Source organism: Mobula birostris, chromosome 1 (genome assembly GCF_030028105.1).
Source record: "Mobula birostris isolate sMobBir1 chromosome 1, sMobBir1.hap1, whole genome shotgun sequence".
NCBI lineage: Eukaryota > Metazoa > Chordata > Chondrichthyes > Myliobatiformes > Myliobatidae > Mobula > Mobula birostris.
In genome coordinates, this window is record NC_092370.1 from 67,182,732 (window position 1) to 67,199,746 (window position 17,015).

At 39.0% G+C, this 17,015-nt stretch overlaps 1 protein-coding gene across 2 annotated transcripts in view; it reads left to right on the plus strand.

Moving 5' to 3' along the window:
• LOC140196759 (NEDD4-like E3 ubiquitin-protein ligase WWP1) overlaps positions 1 to 17,015 on the plus strand; it is a 157,378-nt gene that overhangs the window by 94,884 nt on the left and 45,479 nt on the right. For both annotated transcript variants that reach the window (XM_072256491.1, XM_072256501.1), the window contains 7 exons: positions 997 to 1,092; positions 1,173 to 1,347; positions 1,692 to 1,746; positions 6,824 to 6,908; positions 7,606 to 7,734; positions 9,803 to 9,875; positions 10,056 to 10,127. In XM_072256491.1, the coding sequence (XP_072112592.1) occupies positions 997 to 1,092; positions 1,173 to 1,347; positions 1,692 to 1,746; positions 6,824 to 6,908; positions 7,606 to 7,734; positions 9,803 to 9,875; positions 10,056 to 10,127 (685 nt within the window). The remainder of the gene's footprint in view (positions 1 to 996; positions 1,093 to 1,172; positions 1,348 to 1,691; positions 1,747 to 6,823; positions 6,909 to 7,605; positions 7,735 to 9,802; positions 9,876 to 10,055; positions 10,128 to 17,015) is intronic.

Sequence of the window (17,015 nt, forward strand, 5' to 3'; positions counted from 1 at the left end):
AGTGGTAGAGGTTGAAACTGCTTGTGATTGTTTCACAATACAAGTGTGAAACATCATCAAGGACCCCAACCACTCAGGCTTTGTTCTCGTTGCTGCCATCAGGAAGAAGGCACGGGAGCCTCAGGACTCACAGCACCAGGCTCAGGAACAGTTATTACTCCTCAACCATCAGCCCCTTGAACCAGATAACCTCACTGAACTTCACCTGTCCCATCACTGAACTGTTCCCACAATGTATGGACTCACTTTCAAGGACTCTTCCTCTCATGTTCTCAATATTTATTGCTTATTTATTTATTATTTTTATGTTTATTTTTTCTCTCTCATTAATTGCATTGTGTTTCTTGGATTTACCATGTATGCCCACCAGAAAATGAATCTCAGGGTTGTATATTGTGACATATATGTACTTTGATAACAAATCTATTTTTAACTTTGAACAAGTGCAGAAAAGGTAAAAGTGATGAGCTGGATCCTGATGCACCCGTCAGAAATCAGAAATAATATCCAAAAATGCAGAATACATTTAGTAGCAAGGAAGTATCTGTGGAAAGTGAGCAAGAGAAACATTACAGCTGGTTCACTTAACATGTATGTTACCTGATGTTTTCAGTATTTTCTATTTTTATTTCAGCTGAGGTAAACAAAGCTCCCATCTGTTTTTTATTTTATTGTCCTTTTAATAAGCTGACAGGAACATTGGGGTAAACTACCTGACATCAGTTTAGCTAATCCTAGTGCAGGGGATCTCAAAATAGGAAGGAGGAAATTTAAAATAGATTTAAAATAAAATTTGCTCTTATTGTGGGATTTGGTAACATAAAAAAAGCCTAACTTACTTTATTGTACAATCCTCTGTTTAAAAAAAAAGCTATTTATTTATTTTAAATTCTGTTTACAAAACATACTTCACTCCCTTTTTAGCTCCTATGTACTTTATGCATATTAATAACTAATTGAATAAAACTTTTTCTAATCTAATTTCATTTTCTGTAGGTGGGAGCAGAGGAAGGACCCACATGGTAGAACGTATTATGTTGATCACAACACAAGAACTACAACATGGGAGAGACCACAGCCTCTACCACCAGGGTGCGTGATATTGAAGTAGACAGTTGCATGAACCTGTTTGTGAGAGTCTGAGGTTACTCAAGCAATGTTTTATCTCCTAGTTGGGAAAGGCGTGTGGATGACCGAGGCAGAGTGTACTATGTAGATCATAATACCAGGACAACAACATGGCAACGTCCTACAATGGAATCAGTCAGGAACTTTGAACAATGGCAATCTCAACGGAATCAGTTACAGGGAGCTATGCAGCAATTCAACCAACGATACCTCTATTCGGTAGTTATACCTATTTACGTTTCCTCCTTTAATCTGCATCTAGTGGTAGAATTTGCTGCTAATTTATTATATGCTGTAGTATTATCCATGATAATTACACTTGTGTTTGTTATAAAAAGTCAAATTTACATCTATTTCCAATAATGCAATGAATTGTATTATACAATTTCTAAGCAGGGTGGCTAGTATAGATTTCTTTTACATCAGTCATAGTAAATGGCTACGGAGCAACTTTAGGCTGAAAAAATCTAAGTATTTGAATGGGCAGTTACTGATGCTTCATTTTATATATTATAATATGCTGTTTCATTCTAAGGACTAAGTTAATTAATTCTATTCAACAGGCTTCAATGTTATCAGCAGAAAATGATCCACTTGGTCCTTTACCACCGGGCTGGGGTATGTTTATTATCAATTTTGAAAAGATTATGCTTAACTCTTTAGGAAGTGGAATGTACCAAGTCTATTATTCAGTGTGTTTGTTAATATTACTGCCACAAGATGGACTGATTAGATATTTGCATTTTAAATATATTTTTTATGGTTGTAAGACCCAGCTGCACATTATGAACGTGAAAGTACTGCAGGTCTACCCTATCAGCGAGTGGCTTGTTGGTGGAAAAACTGAAGGAACTGGACTTGGTGAGGATCCTGATGCTGCCTGTATCAGAGAGGTGTCAGAGTGAGTGCGCAAAAGTGTGTGCAGTCTCAGAGTGAGTGATCATCATAGTTGCTTTTCTTGTGATCGTAAGACCCTGTTAGACATTGTTGATGTGGAATACTGCAAGTCTGTTTGACTGGTTTGTTGGCAGACGACAGGGGAACTGCTGGCCTCAGCCGTAGTAGGGATGAGGCTTCAAGCCACGGTGTGCCTGTTGTTTACAGCCACTCAGGTGAGCCAGAAGAGTCGGTGCACTCCACCAGAATGCTGGAGTCAGTGCTGCCTCAGTGTTTTCCTGGCAGAAGATGAGCCATATTGTGTTCAACTGCAGAATGCTGTGACTAAGGCAATTGGGCTAGATTTTCTTTTCTGTGACTGTATTTTACTCCTATCTTACATGTGCTATATGTGCCTTGTGCTTTCTATGAATGCATATTAGCCTTGGAGTAATGCTGTTCTGTTTGGCTGTATTCATGGGTATCCATGACAATTAACCTTGAACGAGCAGGTGTACAGATGTACCTAATCAAATGGCCACTGAGTGTTAGACTCAGTATAGTATGTTAGACTTTTAACAAGATAAAGAATGTTGCCACCTATGTTCAGTGACATGTCATTCACATAGAACAGTACAGGACGAGAACAGGTCTTCGGGCCTATGGTCTCTGCAACAAACATATTTCAAGCATCTACAGATTTTTTTTAAGACAATGGATTCCAGTTAATTGGGGCAGGTGCTTATTTGAGACAACTTTTAACGAACAAAAATGAGTTGAGAAAATTGCTGGGATTTCCTTCATTTGTTAGGGAGACTCTGCCGCTTAAATAGGTACTTGTTGTGTTTGTGGTCAAAAAACAGTGATTTTTGTCACTGATAGTTGGTGAGAAATAAGCAGTAAGACAATTCAGAACTGGTTTGCTTATTGCGGTTTCAAGTATTCAGGTTTGGAGATGCCAGAAATGGCTGGGAGTGAAAATGAAACAATTTCATTACTTCAACTAGTAAGGATCTATGAAGAATTTGAAGGTAATGACAATCATCTTGAATGTTACAATCAAAAGAAAGACTTGGAGAATGCAATCATCAAAAGCATTGAATAAAAGCAGTCCAGTGCCTGTGCCAATTTTTTTTTCATTTACAGTCAATCAAAAGAATACGGCAGCATGCATCCAATAAATTCCTCCATCGATAACTATTAGGACTAATACACAGATTTATAGTACTGTAGTAGTATTGGTAGTGTTCTAATTTGTTCTGTATTTTATTTAAATACATAATGTGTACTTCCACTATTTCCTTGACTATTACTATTACTATTTCCATGGAACTTTGGCTAACTGGTGCAGCTGCTTAATTGGGTCAAAGTTTACTGGTCCCGATTAACCTTAATCTACTGCTCTTAAATTAATTAGGCTGTTGAGTGTATTGGAAGTAGGATTAAAACAATATGAAGTCTCTGAATTTTAGGGTTTAAGTTTGGTTATCAAGTCATAATTTCGAAATATATTTTTTCTGTTATATACAGTGGCATGCAAAAGTTTGGGCACCCCGGTCAAAGTTTCTGTTACTGTGAATAGTTAAGTGAGTAGAAGATGAACTGATCTCCAAAAGTCATAAAGTTAAAGGTGAAACCTTTTCAGCATTTTAAGCAAGATTAGTGTATTATTTTTGTTTTGTACAATTTTAGAGTGGAAAAAAAGGAAAGGAGCACCATGCAAAGGTTTGGGCACCCCAAGAGATTTGAGCTCTCAGATAACTTTTACCAAGGTCTCAGACCTTAATTGGCTTGTTAAGGCTATGGCTTGTTCACAGTCATTGTTAGGAAAGGCCAGGTGATGCAAATTTCAAAGCTTTATAAATATCCTGACTCCTCAATTCTTGTCCCAACAATCAGCAGCCATGGGCTCCTTTAAGCTGCTGCCTAGCACTCTGAAAATTAAAATAAATGATGCCCACAAAGCAGGAGAAGGCTATGAGAAGATAGCAAAGCGTTTTCAGGTTGCTGTTTCCTAAGTTTGTAACGTAATAAAGAAATGGCAGTTACTGGAACTGTGGAGGTCAAGTTGAGGTCCAGAAGACCATGAAAACTTTCCGAGAGAACTGCTCATAGGATTGCTAGAAAGGGAAATCAATACCCCCATTTGACTGCAAAAGACCTTCAGAAAGATTTAGCAGACTCTGGACTGGTGGTGCACTGTTCTACAGTGCAGTGACACCTTCACAAATATGACCTTCATGGAAGAGTCATCAAAAGAAAACCTTGTCTGCGTCCTCACCACAAAATTTAGCATCAGAAGTTTGGCAAAATAACACTTAAACAAGCCTGATGCATTTTGGAAACAAGTCTTGTGGTCTGATGAAGTTAATGAGCAAAGGTTTGTTTGCTGCAATGAGCAAAGGTATGTTTGCAGGAAAAAGGGTGCAGAATTTCATGAAAAGAACACCTCTCCAACTGTTAAGCACGGGGGCGGATCGATCATGCTTTGGGCTTGTGTTGCAACCAATGGCATGGGGAACATTTCACAAGTAGAGAGAAGAATGAATTCAATTAAATACCAGCAAATTCTGGAAGTAAGCATCACACCATCTGTAAAAAAAAAAAAGCTGAAGATGAAGAGAGGATGGCTTCTACAACAGGATAATGATCCTAAACACACCTCAAAATCCACAATGGACTACCTCAAGAGGCGCAAGCTGAGGCCCTCACAGTCAGTCCCCTGACCTAAACATCATCGAAAATCTGTGGGTAGACCTCAAAAGAGCAGTGCATGCAAGATGGCCCAAGAATCTCACAGAACTAGAAGCCTTTTGCAAGGAAGAATGGGTGAAAATCCCCCAAACAAGAATTGAAAGACTCTTAGCTGGCTACAGAAAGCGTTTACAAGCTGTGATATTTGCCAGAGGGGGTGTTACTAAGTACTGACCATGCAGGGTGCCCAAACTTTTGCTTCAGGCCCTTTTCCTTTTCTGTTACTTTGAAACTGTGAAAGATGGAAATAAAAAAGTAATCTTGCTTAAAATATTAAAGAAATGTGTCATCTTTGACTTTATGCCTTTTGGAAATCAGGTCATCTTTTACTCGCTTAGCTATTCACAGTAACAGAAATTTTGACCAGGGGAGCCCAAACTTTTGTTTGTGTGTGTGTAAATTCAAATGTGTTCAGATCTTCATGTAAGCCCTAGAACTAGATAAAGGGAACCCACTTAAGTAAGTAACACAAAAACATTATACTTGTTCATTTATTTATTGAGAAAAATGATCCAATATTACATGTATTTGTTGGAAAAAGAATATGAACTTCTGGGATAATGCCGACTTCAGATATTCCAATCCATGAAATGAGATTGGAGCTGTGGGTTGTAGGGGTGCCCTGCCCGATTAAAATAAGACGCGCAAAGTCAGGTTACTGACAGAGCCTGCACTTCTTAAGAAAGATCTGTTTATGTGCAACATGCCTCAATCAAGACAACTTTCAGAGAACCTTAGAAGAAAAATTGTAGAGATGCATCAAGCTGGAAAAGGCTACAAGAGCATTTCTGAGTGTTCATCAGTCTATAGTAAGAGAAATTATCTACAAATGGAGGAAACTCAGTACTGTTGCCACTCTAAGTAGGAGTTGGCATCCTTCAAAGATCACACCAAGAGCACAACGTGCAGTGCTGAAGGAAGTGAAAAAGAACCAAAGGGTAACAGCAAAAGACCTCCTGAAATCTGTAGAACTTGCTAACTTCTCTGTTTATGTATCCAGTATAAGAAGAACACTGAACAAGAATAGTGTTCATGGAAGGATGCAGAGGAAACCATTGCGCTCCAAAAAAATATTGCACTTTTCACGTTTGTGAAAGACTACTTAAATCTTCTGGGACAATGTTCTGTGGACAGATGAGGCAAAAGTTGAACTTCTTGGCAAAAATGTACATTGCTATGTTTAGAGGGAAAAGGGTACTGCACACCAACACCAAAACCTCGTTCCAGTTGTGAAGCATGGTGAAAGGAGCATCATAGTTTGGAGCTGCTTTGCTGCCTCAGGGCCTGGGCAGCTTGCAATTGTTGAGGGAACAATGAATTCAAAATTGTATCAAGACATTTTACAGGAGAATGTCAGGGTAGCATTCTGTCACCTGAAGTGTAACAGAAGTTGAGTAATGCAACAAAACAGTGATCCAAAAGGCAAGAGTAAATCAACAACAGAATGGTTTAAAAAGATGGAAATTCATGCTTTGGAATGGCCAAGTCAAAGGCCTGACCTTAATCCTATAGAAATGTTGCAGAAGGACCTGAAGCAAGCAGTTCATGCAAGGAAAGCCACCAGCATCCCAGAGTTGAAGCAGTTTTATAAGGAGGAATAGTCTAAAATTCAACCAAGCTGATATGCAGGACTCATCAACAATTACCGGAACCATTTGGTTGAAGTTATAGCTGTACAAGGGGTCACACCAGTTACTGAAAGCAAAGGTTCACATACTTTTTCCAACAAATACGTGTAATATTGGATCATTTTTCACAAATAAATGAACAAGTAAAATAATTTTGTTATTTTTTTAATTGGATTCCTTTTATCTAGTCTTGGGAATTGCATGAAGTTCTGATCACATTTTAGGTCATACTTATGCAGAAATAGAGAAAATTCTACAGGATTCATAAACTTTCTAACACCACTATAAATAAGTGTGTGTGTGTGTATGTATGTGTATAAGTGTAACAGAAATTGCCAAACTATACAGATTCCAATATTCTGTCCCACACACATGTATCGTTTGCTGTCTTGAAACTGAAATAATGAAAGACAGTTTTTATTTTCTGTCTACAACAGAAAGGAGGGTGGATGCAAATGATAGAGTTTACTTCGTGAATCATAATACCAAGACCACTCAGTGGGAGGATCCAAGAACGCAGGGGTAAGAAGATCTGTGGATTCCTTAAGCACAATTGAAACAACAATATATTCAGCATTTTTTATGAATTCTCTATGCTATATTGGAGACATTTGGATGCCATTTGAATACTTCAAGAGTGGGATTTTGTTCTCAACTTTAAAGAATCATGCTATTAGAGTGAATTGATGCACCCACTAAACAATTATAAAAAATGAGCTAACTTGCTGATTTCTCGTGGTTGATTGTCCTGGGATAATTGGTAGGGTATGTAAGTGAATTCAATGGTATTAAATTTTTTGGTATTAATCACAAAAGAATCTCAAAACCTGTATACATTTTGCTCTCAATATTTTGAAATATATAAACAAATTTTTCAACATCAAATTGCATGTGAGCTAGAGCATTATAGGAGACATTGCTCGCTGCTCAGTTTCTTTGAGTTGAATTTTAATTGTGCAAAATAGCCTGACTGAGATTGTTGAAAGCAAGAACTGATTTAAAAAAGAGAATATTTGGGAGAAAGAAACTCGTGAAATGTAATGAGGCATGTGTATGGTTGTAAGACAAATTAGGCTGTGTATGTGTCGTTTCCATGTTTATTCATCATAAAAGCAATATGCCATGTCATTTATTTAATATCGTGTTTTTATTTTATACTAATCTTTGTACATATGTTTCCATTTTAATTCCGTATTTCTTTGCTGCTTCAAATGTACAGATTGCAAAATGAAGATCCACTTCCAGAAGGCTGGGAAATTCGATATACAAGGGAAGGTGTCCGATATTTTGTTGATCACAATACGCGAACAACTACCTTTCAAGACCCTCGGACAGGGAAATCATCAGTGTAAGTTTTATTCTTGAACAAAGATTCAAGATACAACGTAGTTAAATGTCATTTCCATTACGCAAGTATAGAGGAGATTGAAATATAGTAGATTCTGGTTAATTGGGATACATTTTGACCCAATTAGTCCCAATTAGCTGAAGTTTCATGGAAATAGTTAAAGAGGTATAAAAAAAAAAGTCAAACTGAGTAAAAATTATGTATTTAAATGAAATACAGAACAAATTAGAACACTATAAATCTGTGCATTAGTTCCAAATAGTTATCGGCAGAGGAATTCATCCAGTGTATGCTGCCAAGTTGACTGTAAATGAACAAAAGGAGTGCAGATAATGAATTCCTTCATGCAATGCTTTCAATGATTGCATTCTCCAAACCTTTATTTTCATTGTAACGTTCAAGGTGATTGTCAGTGCCTTCGCATCCTTTGTAGTTCCTTACTTGTTGAAGTAGTGAAATCATTTCATTTTCCCTCAGCTGTTTCAGATATCTCCAAGCCTGAATGCTTGCAACCACAGTGAGAAAAATAGTTCTGAATTGTCTTATTATTTATTTCTCATCAGCTATTGGTGACAAAATTACTGCTTTGTGAACATAAACACATAGAACTGATGCTATATAAGAACTGTTCGCTCTAAGCATGGTGTAGTGTCGTAACAATCACACAAGCACACACGACTGATGCTAGTTAGAAACTGTTCGGAATGGTCTCCTGTCCCAATTAAGTGGCATAGGTCAAATAAAGAAAGAGAATCCTGGCTATTTTCTTGATTAGTTTTTGTTCATTAAGAGTTGTCTCCAATAAACAGCTGTCCCGATTAACTGATGTCCTAATTGACTGAAATTCACTGTAATTGTTACTCTGGATCCAATGCAGCACAAAAAAAACACAGTAAGATAAAGGCTACAATAAATAATAGAAAGCAATATAAATATGTAAGCTAGCTTATATATATATGTCCTTAAATTGATACTAGGCCTAGGAATGTTTGTACATAAGGTGTCTGACAGGAAATAATAAATTTGTGGTGGTTGGGGGTGTCGAGGGTTAGGTTAATGGGTGGAGGTGTGTATCAGCTGTACTTGGAGAAAGTAACTGCTTGGGTGTGGTGGTCTTACATAGCCTCCTCCCTGTCCATGAGTGGGGTGGGTGGGATCATTCATGATGTTACTGGCCTTTTTTCTGGCACCTTTCTGAATACACAGTGTGTCCTTGATGGTGGGGAAAGATATGAAGAAACAAAAATAATTAGTGGCCGCTTTCCACTTAACACTTTTACCTCAGTTTTTTTTTCTTGCAGCTGGCAATTTTGCATGTTGAAATTTGTAGCTTGTGTATAAAATTAAAATTTAATCTAAATCCAAAGTTGATTTAATTACACACAACCCAAACTTGAATCTATGCATTCTGAACTTTTCCCAAATCCAACTTGACAGTTACCGCATTCTTAATAATCTTGAGTGTACTGTTGATCTGTTTGAGGATGAAGTGCCAAATAAATGCAATTCATCTCAAAACTCAACTTTCCACATGTTACTTTCTTACTAGGCAAATCATCTTGACATATAAAATACTGAAATGCCATAACATGGGTCACCATGTGCTAATTGATATCTTTATCACAGTGTAGATGCAACTCAAATGCAAATAGGATTATTTGCAAATAATAAATCAAAATATGCATCTAGTTTAACCCAAGCTCAGTGTGTATAGCCAATTCTTTCTGGGCTTTAGTCAGGTAGCCAATCTCAAACCTGAAACAGACATGGTAGGTTAAAAGGCGGTGTTTAATCTGATGATACTATTCAGAATTTTAGCATGATGCAATATGTTTTGGTGCAAGGAGAATATTTAGTGTAATATAAATACTTCAGTGATGGCATTTTAAATAATTAAAACTGTCATAGAAAAAGCATAAGATTTTTTGGAGGTATTGCCATATTATGTTGTGTATTCTTAAAGTTCATTGCTCAAGATCAACATTAACATTTATCTCAAAGAAAGTCACAAAATTCATCATTGCTACTTGCCTTTCTCTTGCAAATAAAGTGTAACTTACTTCCACAGCGCAAAGGGCCCACAAATTGCATATGAACGTAGCTTTCGGTGGAAGTTAGCACATTTCCGGTATTTATGCCAGGTAAATTTACGTTCTGTTTTCTTCAGAACTAGCTTCTTTTTATTCATTTTAAATAATTAAATAATAATTAGATGTGACAAAAATAGTTAATGTAAATTATTGCACTTGAAATACTGAAGTCCCAGTGTTTAGTATTCTATGAAATATTGTTAGGTAACACAATTAATTTTGTTCTTGCAGTCTAACGCATTGCCCAGTCACGTAAAGATCACAGTTTCTAGGCAGACCTTGTTTGAAGATTCCTTTCAACAAGTAAGTTTTTTTTTAACTTGGTAGTGGAAACTGAAATAGTGATGTATTAGATGATTATAATTTTAAAATTACGCAATATGATAAAGAAAACAAATGCTTTCTCCAAACATGAAACAAGTATAATAGAAAAATTCCTTAGTATAAATGTAGATTTACCTTTATATCTTAGGGATGATGGAAGGCCTTTAAGCAAGCTACATAAGTAACTTGCTTCTTGTACAGCATTGTTCCTCAAAAACAAGAAATGAAAACCATTTAATCAGAATTCTATTCAGTTGTGAGAAATTAATCCACATAAAAATACTTTCAGTAACGCAACTGAAAATTGTTTTTTTTTTCCCCTGGAATGAAGCATTTCATTTCATGCCAGAAATATGACCAGATATTTCTGTGCATGAGCAGACCCTGGTATGACATCATTCCCCATGCAATGCTGTTTTCAGATTTTTACTGGGACACTTGATATCAGTAAAATACACTGGTTGTATTTCTAGTCCTGGCACATTTGCAGAAACGGAAGACTGCAGCACCAGTGGCGAACACTGTGAATGTATTGTCAAAGAAGGTGGAGGAGTGCTTACAGGACTTCTTTGAATCAGTGGACTGGACCATATTCAGGGATTTACCTTTGGATCTGAACTAATATGCCATGGCCATCTCCACCTTCACGAAGAGACCTGCATGATGATTGTGTGCCTTTGAGAACATACTGAGTTTTCCTAAACCAGAAGCCCTATGCAGATAGTGATCCAGAATCTCATAAAAATCCAGGTATGACCTACAAAAGGTCATTGTGAGAACAAAAGGGCAATTCTGTTTGAAATTAGAGACACAATTGGATGCTTGATAGTTGTGACAGAATTTGAATGCCATTACTTCTGTACCACAAAACCAAACAGCGTATATTGCATTGATACGTCATTCCCTGATGAGCTCAATGCCTTTTATGCATGCTTTGAAAGGGACAATAACAGTACACCTGTTCAAATCATACAGTATTCAGTGACCCTGAGATCCTAGTCTTGGAGGTCAACGTCAGAACATCCTTCAAGATGGTGAATCTCTAGGCCCCAAAGGTGTATATAACCATATAACAATTACAGCACGGAAACAGGCCATCTCGGCCCTTCTAGTCCATGCCGAACTCTTACTCTCACCTAGTCCCCAGTTATCCACCACCACTCCCTGGCGTCTCCCATCCAGCCACTGCTGAATCCATTTTACTACTTCAATATTAATACCTAACAATTGAACCTTCCTAACCAACCTTCCATGTGGGACCTTGTCAAAGGCCTTACTGAAGTCCATATAGACAACATCCACTGCTTTACCCTTGTCAACTTTCCTAGTAACCTGCTCAAAAAATTCAATAAGATTTGTCAAATGTGACCTTCCACGTACAAATCCATGTTGACTGTTCCTAATCAGACCCTATCTATCCAGATAATTATATATACCATCTCTAAGAATACTTTCCATCAATTTACCGACCACTGACATCAAACTCACATCTGACCAAGTACTGAAAACTGGGGCCAACCAACTGTTTGTAAAGTTCAAAGACATCTTCAACCTTTCACTGCTGTAGTCTGAGTTTTCTTTCTGCTTCAAAGGGCAGCAATCATGCTGGTGTCTATGCAAGGCAAGGTGAGCTGCCTCATTGACTATTGACCATTATGAAATATTTTGAGATGTTGATTCTGGCTAGAATTTACACGTGCTTGAGCAAGGACCTTAATATGATGTAACTTACCTATTGCTGTAATTGGATCCTTGACTTCCTCATCAGGAGGCTGCAGTCAGTACATTTCCTCCTCCTAGGTGATCAACACAGGATATTTTATTATCCTTGTGATCAACTCTTTCTACACTCACAACTGTGTGACTAAACACAACTCAAACACCATTTCTAAATTTACAGAAGACACCACTGTTGTTGGGAAAATCTCAGATGGCAATGAAGGGGCACACATGAATGAGGATAGGATGGTTGATTGGTGTTGCAGTTAAAGCGTTGCACTCATTGTCAGCAAAACCAAGGAATTTATTGTGGACCTAAGGAAGGGGAAGTTGTGATAGCCCCACAAGCCCTCATAGGGGTCAAAGGGTTGGCATTTGAAAGGGTGAGCAGGAAAAATGGGCCAGAAAATGGTAGGTGGAATTTAATGCAGACAAGTGTGAGGTGTTGCATTTTGGAGGGACAAATCAAGGTAGGACATACACAGTAAACAGTAGGGCACTGAGGAGTGTGGAGGAACAAAGGCATCTGGGAGTTCAGACACATAGTTCCCTGAAAGTGGTATCACAGGTAGACAGGGTTGTAAAGAAGGCCTTTGGCATCCTGGCATTCATAAATCGAAGTATTGAGTATAGGAGTTGGGATGGTATGGTGAGGTTGTATAAGACATTGCTGAGGCCAAATTTGGAGTATTGTGTGTAGTTCTGGTCATCTAACTATAGAAAGGATATGAATAAGATTGAAAGAGTGCAGAGAAGATTTACTAGGATGTTGCCGGGTCTTCAGGAGTTGAGTTACAGGGAAAGATTAAACAGGTTAGAACTTTATTCCTTGGAGCCTAGAAGGATGAGGGGGGATTTGATAGAGGTTTACAAAATTGATGGGTATGAGGGTAGGCTCTTCGCACTTAGATTAGGAGAGAAAAATATGAGAGGATATGGCTTTAGGATGAAAGGAGAAAGGTTTAGGGGGAACCAGATGGATCCAGAACTGGCTTGCCCATAGAAGGCAAAGAGTGGTAGACGGTTGTAGATGGGCCATATTCTGCATGGAGGTCGGTCACCAGTAGAGTGCCTCAGGAATCTGTTCTGGGACCCTTACTCTTCATGAATTTTATAAATGACCTGGATGAGGAAGTGGAGGGATGGGTTAGTAAGTTTGCTGATGATACAAAGGATGGAGGTATTGTGGATAGTGTGGAGGGCTGTCAGAGGCTACAGTGGTCATTGATAGGATGCAAAACTGGGCTGAGAAGTGGCAGATGGAGTTCAACCCAGATAGGTATGAAGTGGTTCATTTTGGTAGGTCAAATATGATGGCAGAATATAGTATTAATAGTAAGACTCTTGGCAGTGTGGAGGATCAGAGCGATCTTGGGGTCCGAGTCCATAGGACGCTCAAAGCAGCTGCGCAAGTTGACTCAGTAGTTAAGAAGGCGTACGGTGTATTGGCCTTCATCAATCGTGGAATTGAATTTAGGAGCTGAGAGGTAATGTTGCAGCTATATAGGACCCTGGTCAGACCCCACTTGGAGTACTGTGCTCCGTTCTGGTCGCCTCACTACAGGAAGGATGTGGAAGCCATAGAAAGGGTGCAGAGGAGATTTACAAGGATGTTGCCTGGATTGGGGAGCATGCCTTATGAGAATAGGTTGAGTGAGCTTGGCCTTTTCTCCTTGGAGCGATAGAGGATGAGAGGTGACCTGATAGAGGTGTATAAGATGATGAGAGGCATTGATCGTGTGGATAGTCAGAGGCTTTTTCCCAGGGCTGAAATGGTTGCCACAGGTGCTGGGGAGTAGGTACAGAGGAGATGTCAGGGGTAAGTTTTTTACTCAGAGAGTGGTGAGTGCATGGAATGGGCTGCCGGCAATGGTGGTGGAGATGGATACTGTAAGGTCTTTTAAGAGACTTTAGGATAGGTACATGGAGCTTAGAAAAATAGAGGGCTATGGGTAAGCCTAGTAATTTCTAAGGTAGGGACATGTTCGGCATTACTTTGTGGGCCGAAGGGCCTGTAGGTTTTCTGTGTTTCTATGTATGGAACATTAGGGGGAACTTCTTCACTCAGAGAGTGGTGGGAGTGTGGAATGAGCTGCCATCTGATGTGGTAAATGCGGTCTCACACTTAAGCTTTAAGAATAAATTGGATAGGTACATGGATGGGAGAAGTCCGGAGGGTTATGGATTGGGTGCAGGTCAATGGATCTAGCGGAATAAAGTTGCGGCACAGACTAGAAGGGCTGAATGGCCTGTTTCCTGTGCTGTAGTGTTCTATGATTCGAATTCCTTGGCATCAATATCTCATATGTTGAGATTTTTTCTTTTTCTTTTTAACCTGATTTTAAATTTGAAGAGTGTGTAAGACCTGTCCACTTGCATCCAATGACTTTGGCCTCACGTGCAAATAGAGTGTGCAGTAGCGAGAGGTCCATAACCAAAACAATCACTGATGGGAGTTCTTATATTCCTACTAATGGGTGTTCTAGGCCATTATTCAGAATTAGAATCAGGTTTAATATCACCAGTATATGTCATGAAATTTGTTAACTTTGTGGCAGCAGTACAGTGCAATACATGATAATATAATAAGTAAATCAATTACAGTAAGTATATATGTACATTAAATTGTTAAATTAAAAATAGTGCAAAAACTAATTTTAAAAAAGTGAGGTAGTGCTCATGGTTTCTATGTCCATTTGGGTCATAGTGTGGATGTACAAGTTAAGAAACAGTGTAGATGTACATTTAGGAGCAAAGTTCAAAATAAATTTATTATCCAAGTTATGTATATGTATAAGTGGTGTGTGGGCACGTGGCCAAGTGGTTAAGACATTGGACTAGCTACCTGAAGGTCGTGAGTTCGAGCTGCAGCCGAGGGAACGTGTTGTGTCCTTGAGCAAGGCACTTAATCACACATTGCTCTGCGACGACACTGGTGCCAAGCTGTATGGGTCCTAATGCCCTTCCCTTGGACAACATTGATGTCGTGGAGAGGGGAGACTTGTAGCATGGGCAACTGCTGGTCTTCCATACAACCTTGCCCAAGCCTGTGCCCTGGAGAATGAAGACTTTCCAGGCACTGATCCATGGTCTCGCAAGACTAACAAATGCCTTTATTTATATGTATAAGCTATGTACATTCAATTTCTTGCAGGCATTTTCAGGAAAAATGAAATATAGTAAAGTTTTACAAAAACAATTATATATAAAGACTGAAAAACAACCAATGTGGAAAAAGATGACAAACTGTGCAAATAAAAATAATACTGAGAACAGTATCCTAGTGTGTGAAGGAAGGGAGGTGGGTGCAATTACTATTACAAGAGAGAAGGTGCGCAAAAAGCTGAAAGACCTAACGGTACATAAGTCACACAGACCAGAGGAGCTGCACCCTAGGGTTCTAAAAGATGTAGTATTAGAGATTGTGGCACTGTTGAGGGCTCACCTTGAGTGTTGTGACCAGTTTTGGGCCCTTCATCTTAGAAAAGATATGGTGGCATTGGAAAAGACCTAGAGGAGGTTCACAAGGATGATTCCAGGAATGAAAAGGTTATCATATGAGGAACGTTTGATGGCTCTGGGTCTGTACTCGCTGGAATTCAGAAGAACGAGGGGGGATTTCATTGAAACCTTTTGAATGTTGAAAGGCCTAGACAGAGTAGAAGTGGAAAGGATGTTTCCCATGCTGGGAGAGTCTAGGACAAAAGGGCACGGACTCAGGATAGAGGGGCGCCCTTTCAAAACAGACATGTGGAGAAATTTCTTTAGCCAAAGAGTGGTGAATTTGTGGAATTTGTTGCCACATGTAGCTCTAGAGGCCAGGTCATTGGATGTATTTAAGGCAGAGATTAATAGGTTCTTGATTGGACATGGCATCAAAGGTTACAGGGAGAAAGCCGGGAATTGGGGTTGAGGAGGAGATGAGACAAAAGGATCAGCCATGATTGAATGGCAGAGCAGACTTGATGGGCCAGATGGCTTAATTCTGCTCCTATGTCTTATGGTCTTATAACTGTCCCTGAACTTGTGTAGGATATAAAGCTTCTGTACCTCCTCCCTGATGGTAGTAGCAGGAAGATAGCATTACCTGGATGGTGGCAGCCTTTGATGGATATTGAGGTTGGGTGGGACTACAATCAGAGGCCATGGGTTAAGGGTGAAAGTTGGGAAGTTTAAGAGGGACATGAGGGGAAACTTCTTCACTCAAAAGGTCATAAGAGTGTGAATGAGTTGCCATTGGAAGTGTTGCATGTGAGCTTGATTTTAATGTTTAAGAGAAGTTTGGATATGTACATGGATAGTAGGGATATAGAGGGCTATATTCCTAGTGCTGGTCAATGGGAGTAGGCAGTTTAAATGGTTTCAGCATGGACTAGATAGGCCAAAGGGCCTGTTTCTGTGCTAATTATCTGTGACTGGTTTGTTGTGGCAGTACTGAATGTAAATTAGGGGTTCACAACCCCTTTTATACCATGGACCCCTACCATTAACTGAGGGGTCAATGGACCCCAGTTTGGGTACTCTTGATGTAAATGTACTAAATATTGGGGAGGGCCTTGCCTGTGATGGACTGAACTGTATCCACAACTTTCTGTAGCCTTTTCAGTTCCTGGGCATTAGTGTTTTCATACCAGTCCATTAATGCAACTACTTAGGTACTGTCCACTATGCATCTATAGAAGTTTGTCAAAGTTTTTGATGATGTGCCGAATCTAGACAAACTTCTAACAAATAGAGGTGCTATCGTACCTTCTTTGTGATGATACTTAAGTGCTGGTCCCAGGACAGATCCTCTGATATGTTAACACCAAGGGATGTAAAGCTACTGACTATTTTCACCTCTGTTCCTCCAATGAGGGCTGGCTCGTGGATTTCTGGTATCTTCCTCCTGTAGTCCATTATCATTTTTTTGGTTTTGCTGATGTTGATTGGCTGTTAATTGGGGAAGGTCATTTGCCAGGTGAAAGTTAAGCTGATAATTGTGAGGTGATACATTATTTTGGGGGTTTAATTAAGGTTGGATGTGCATAGTGGGGAAAGAGAATAGGGAGCAACATGAAGAGAAATCTTTTTATGCAACCTATGATTTAGAATCTGGAAGTGTGGTGGAGATCATTGCCTTCATAAGAGAATTGGATAGATATTTGG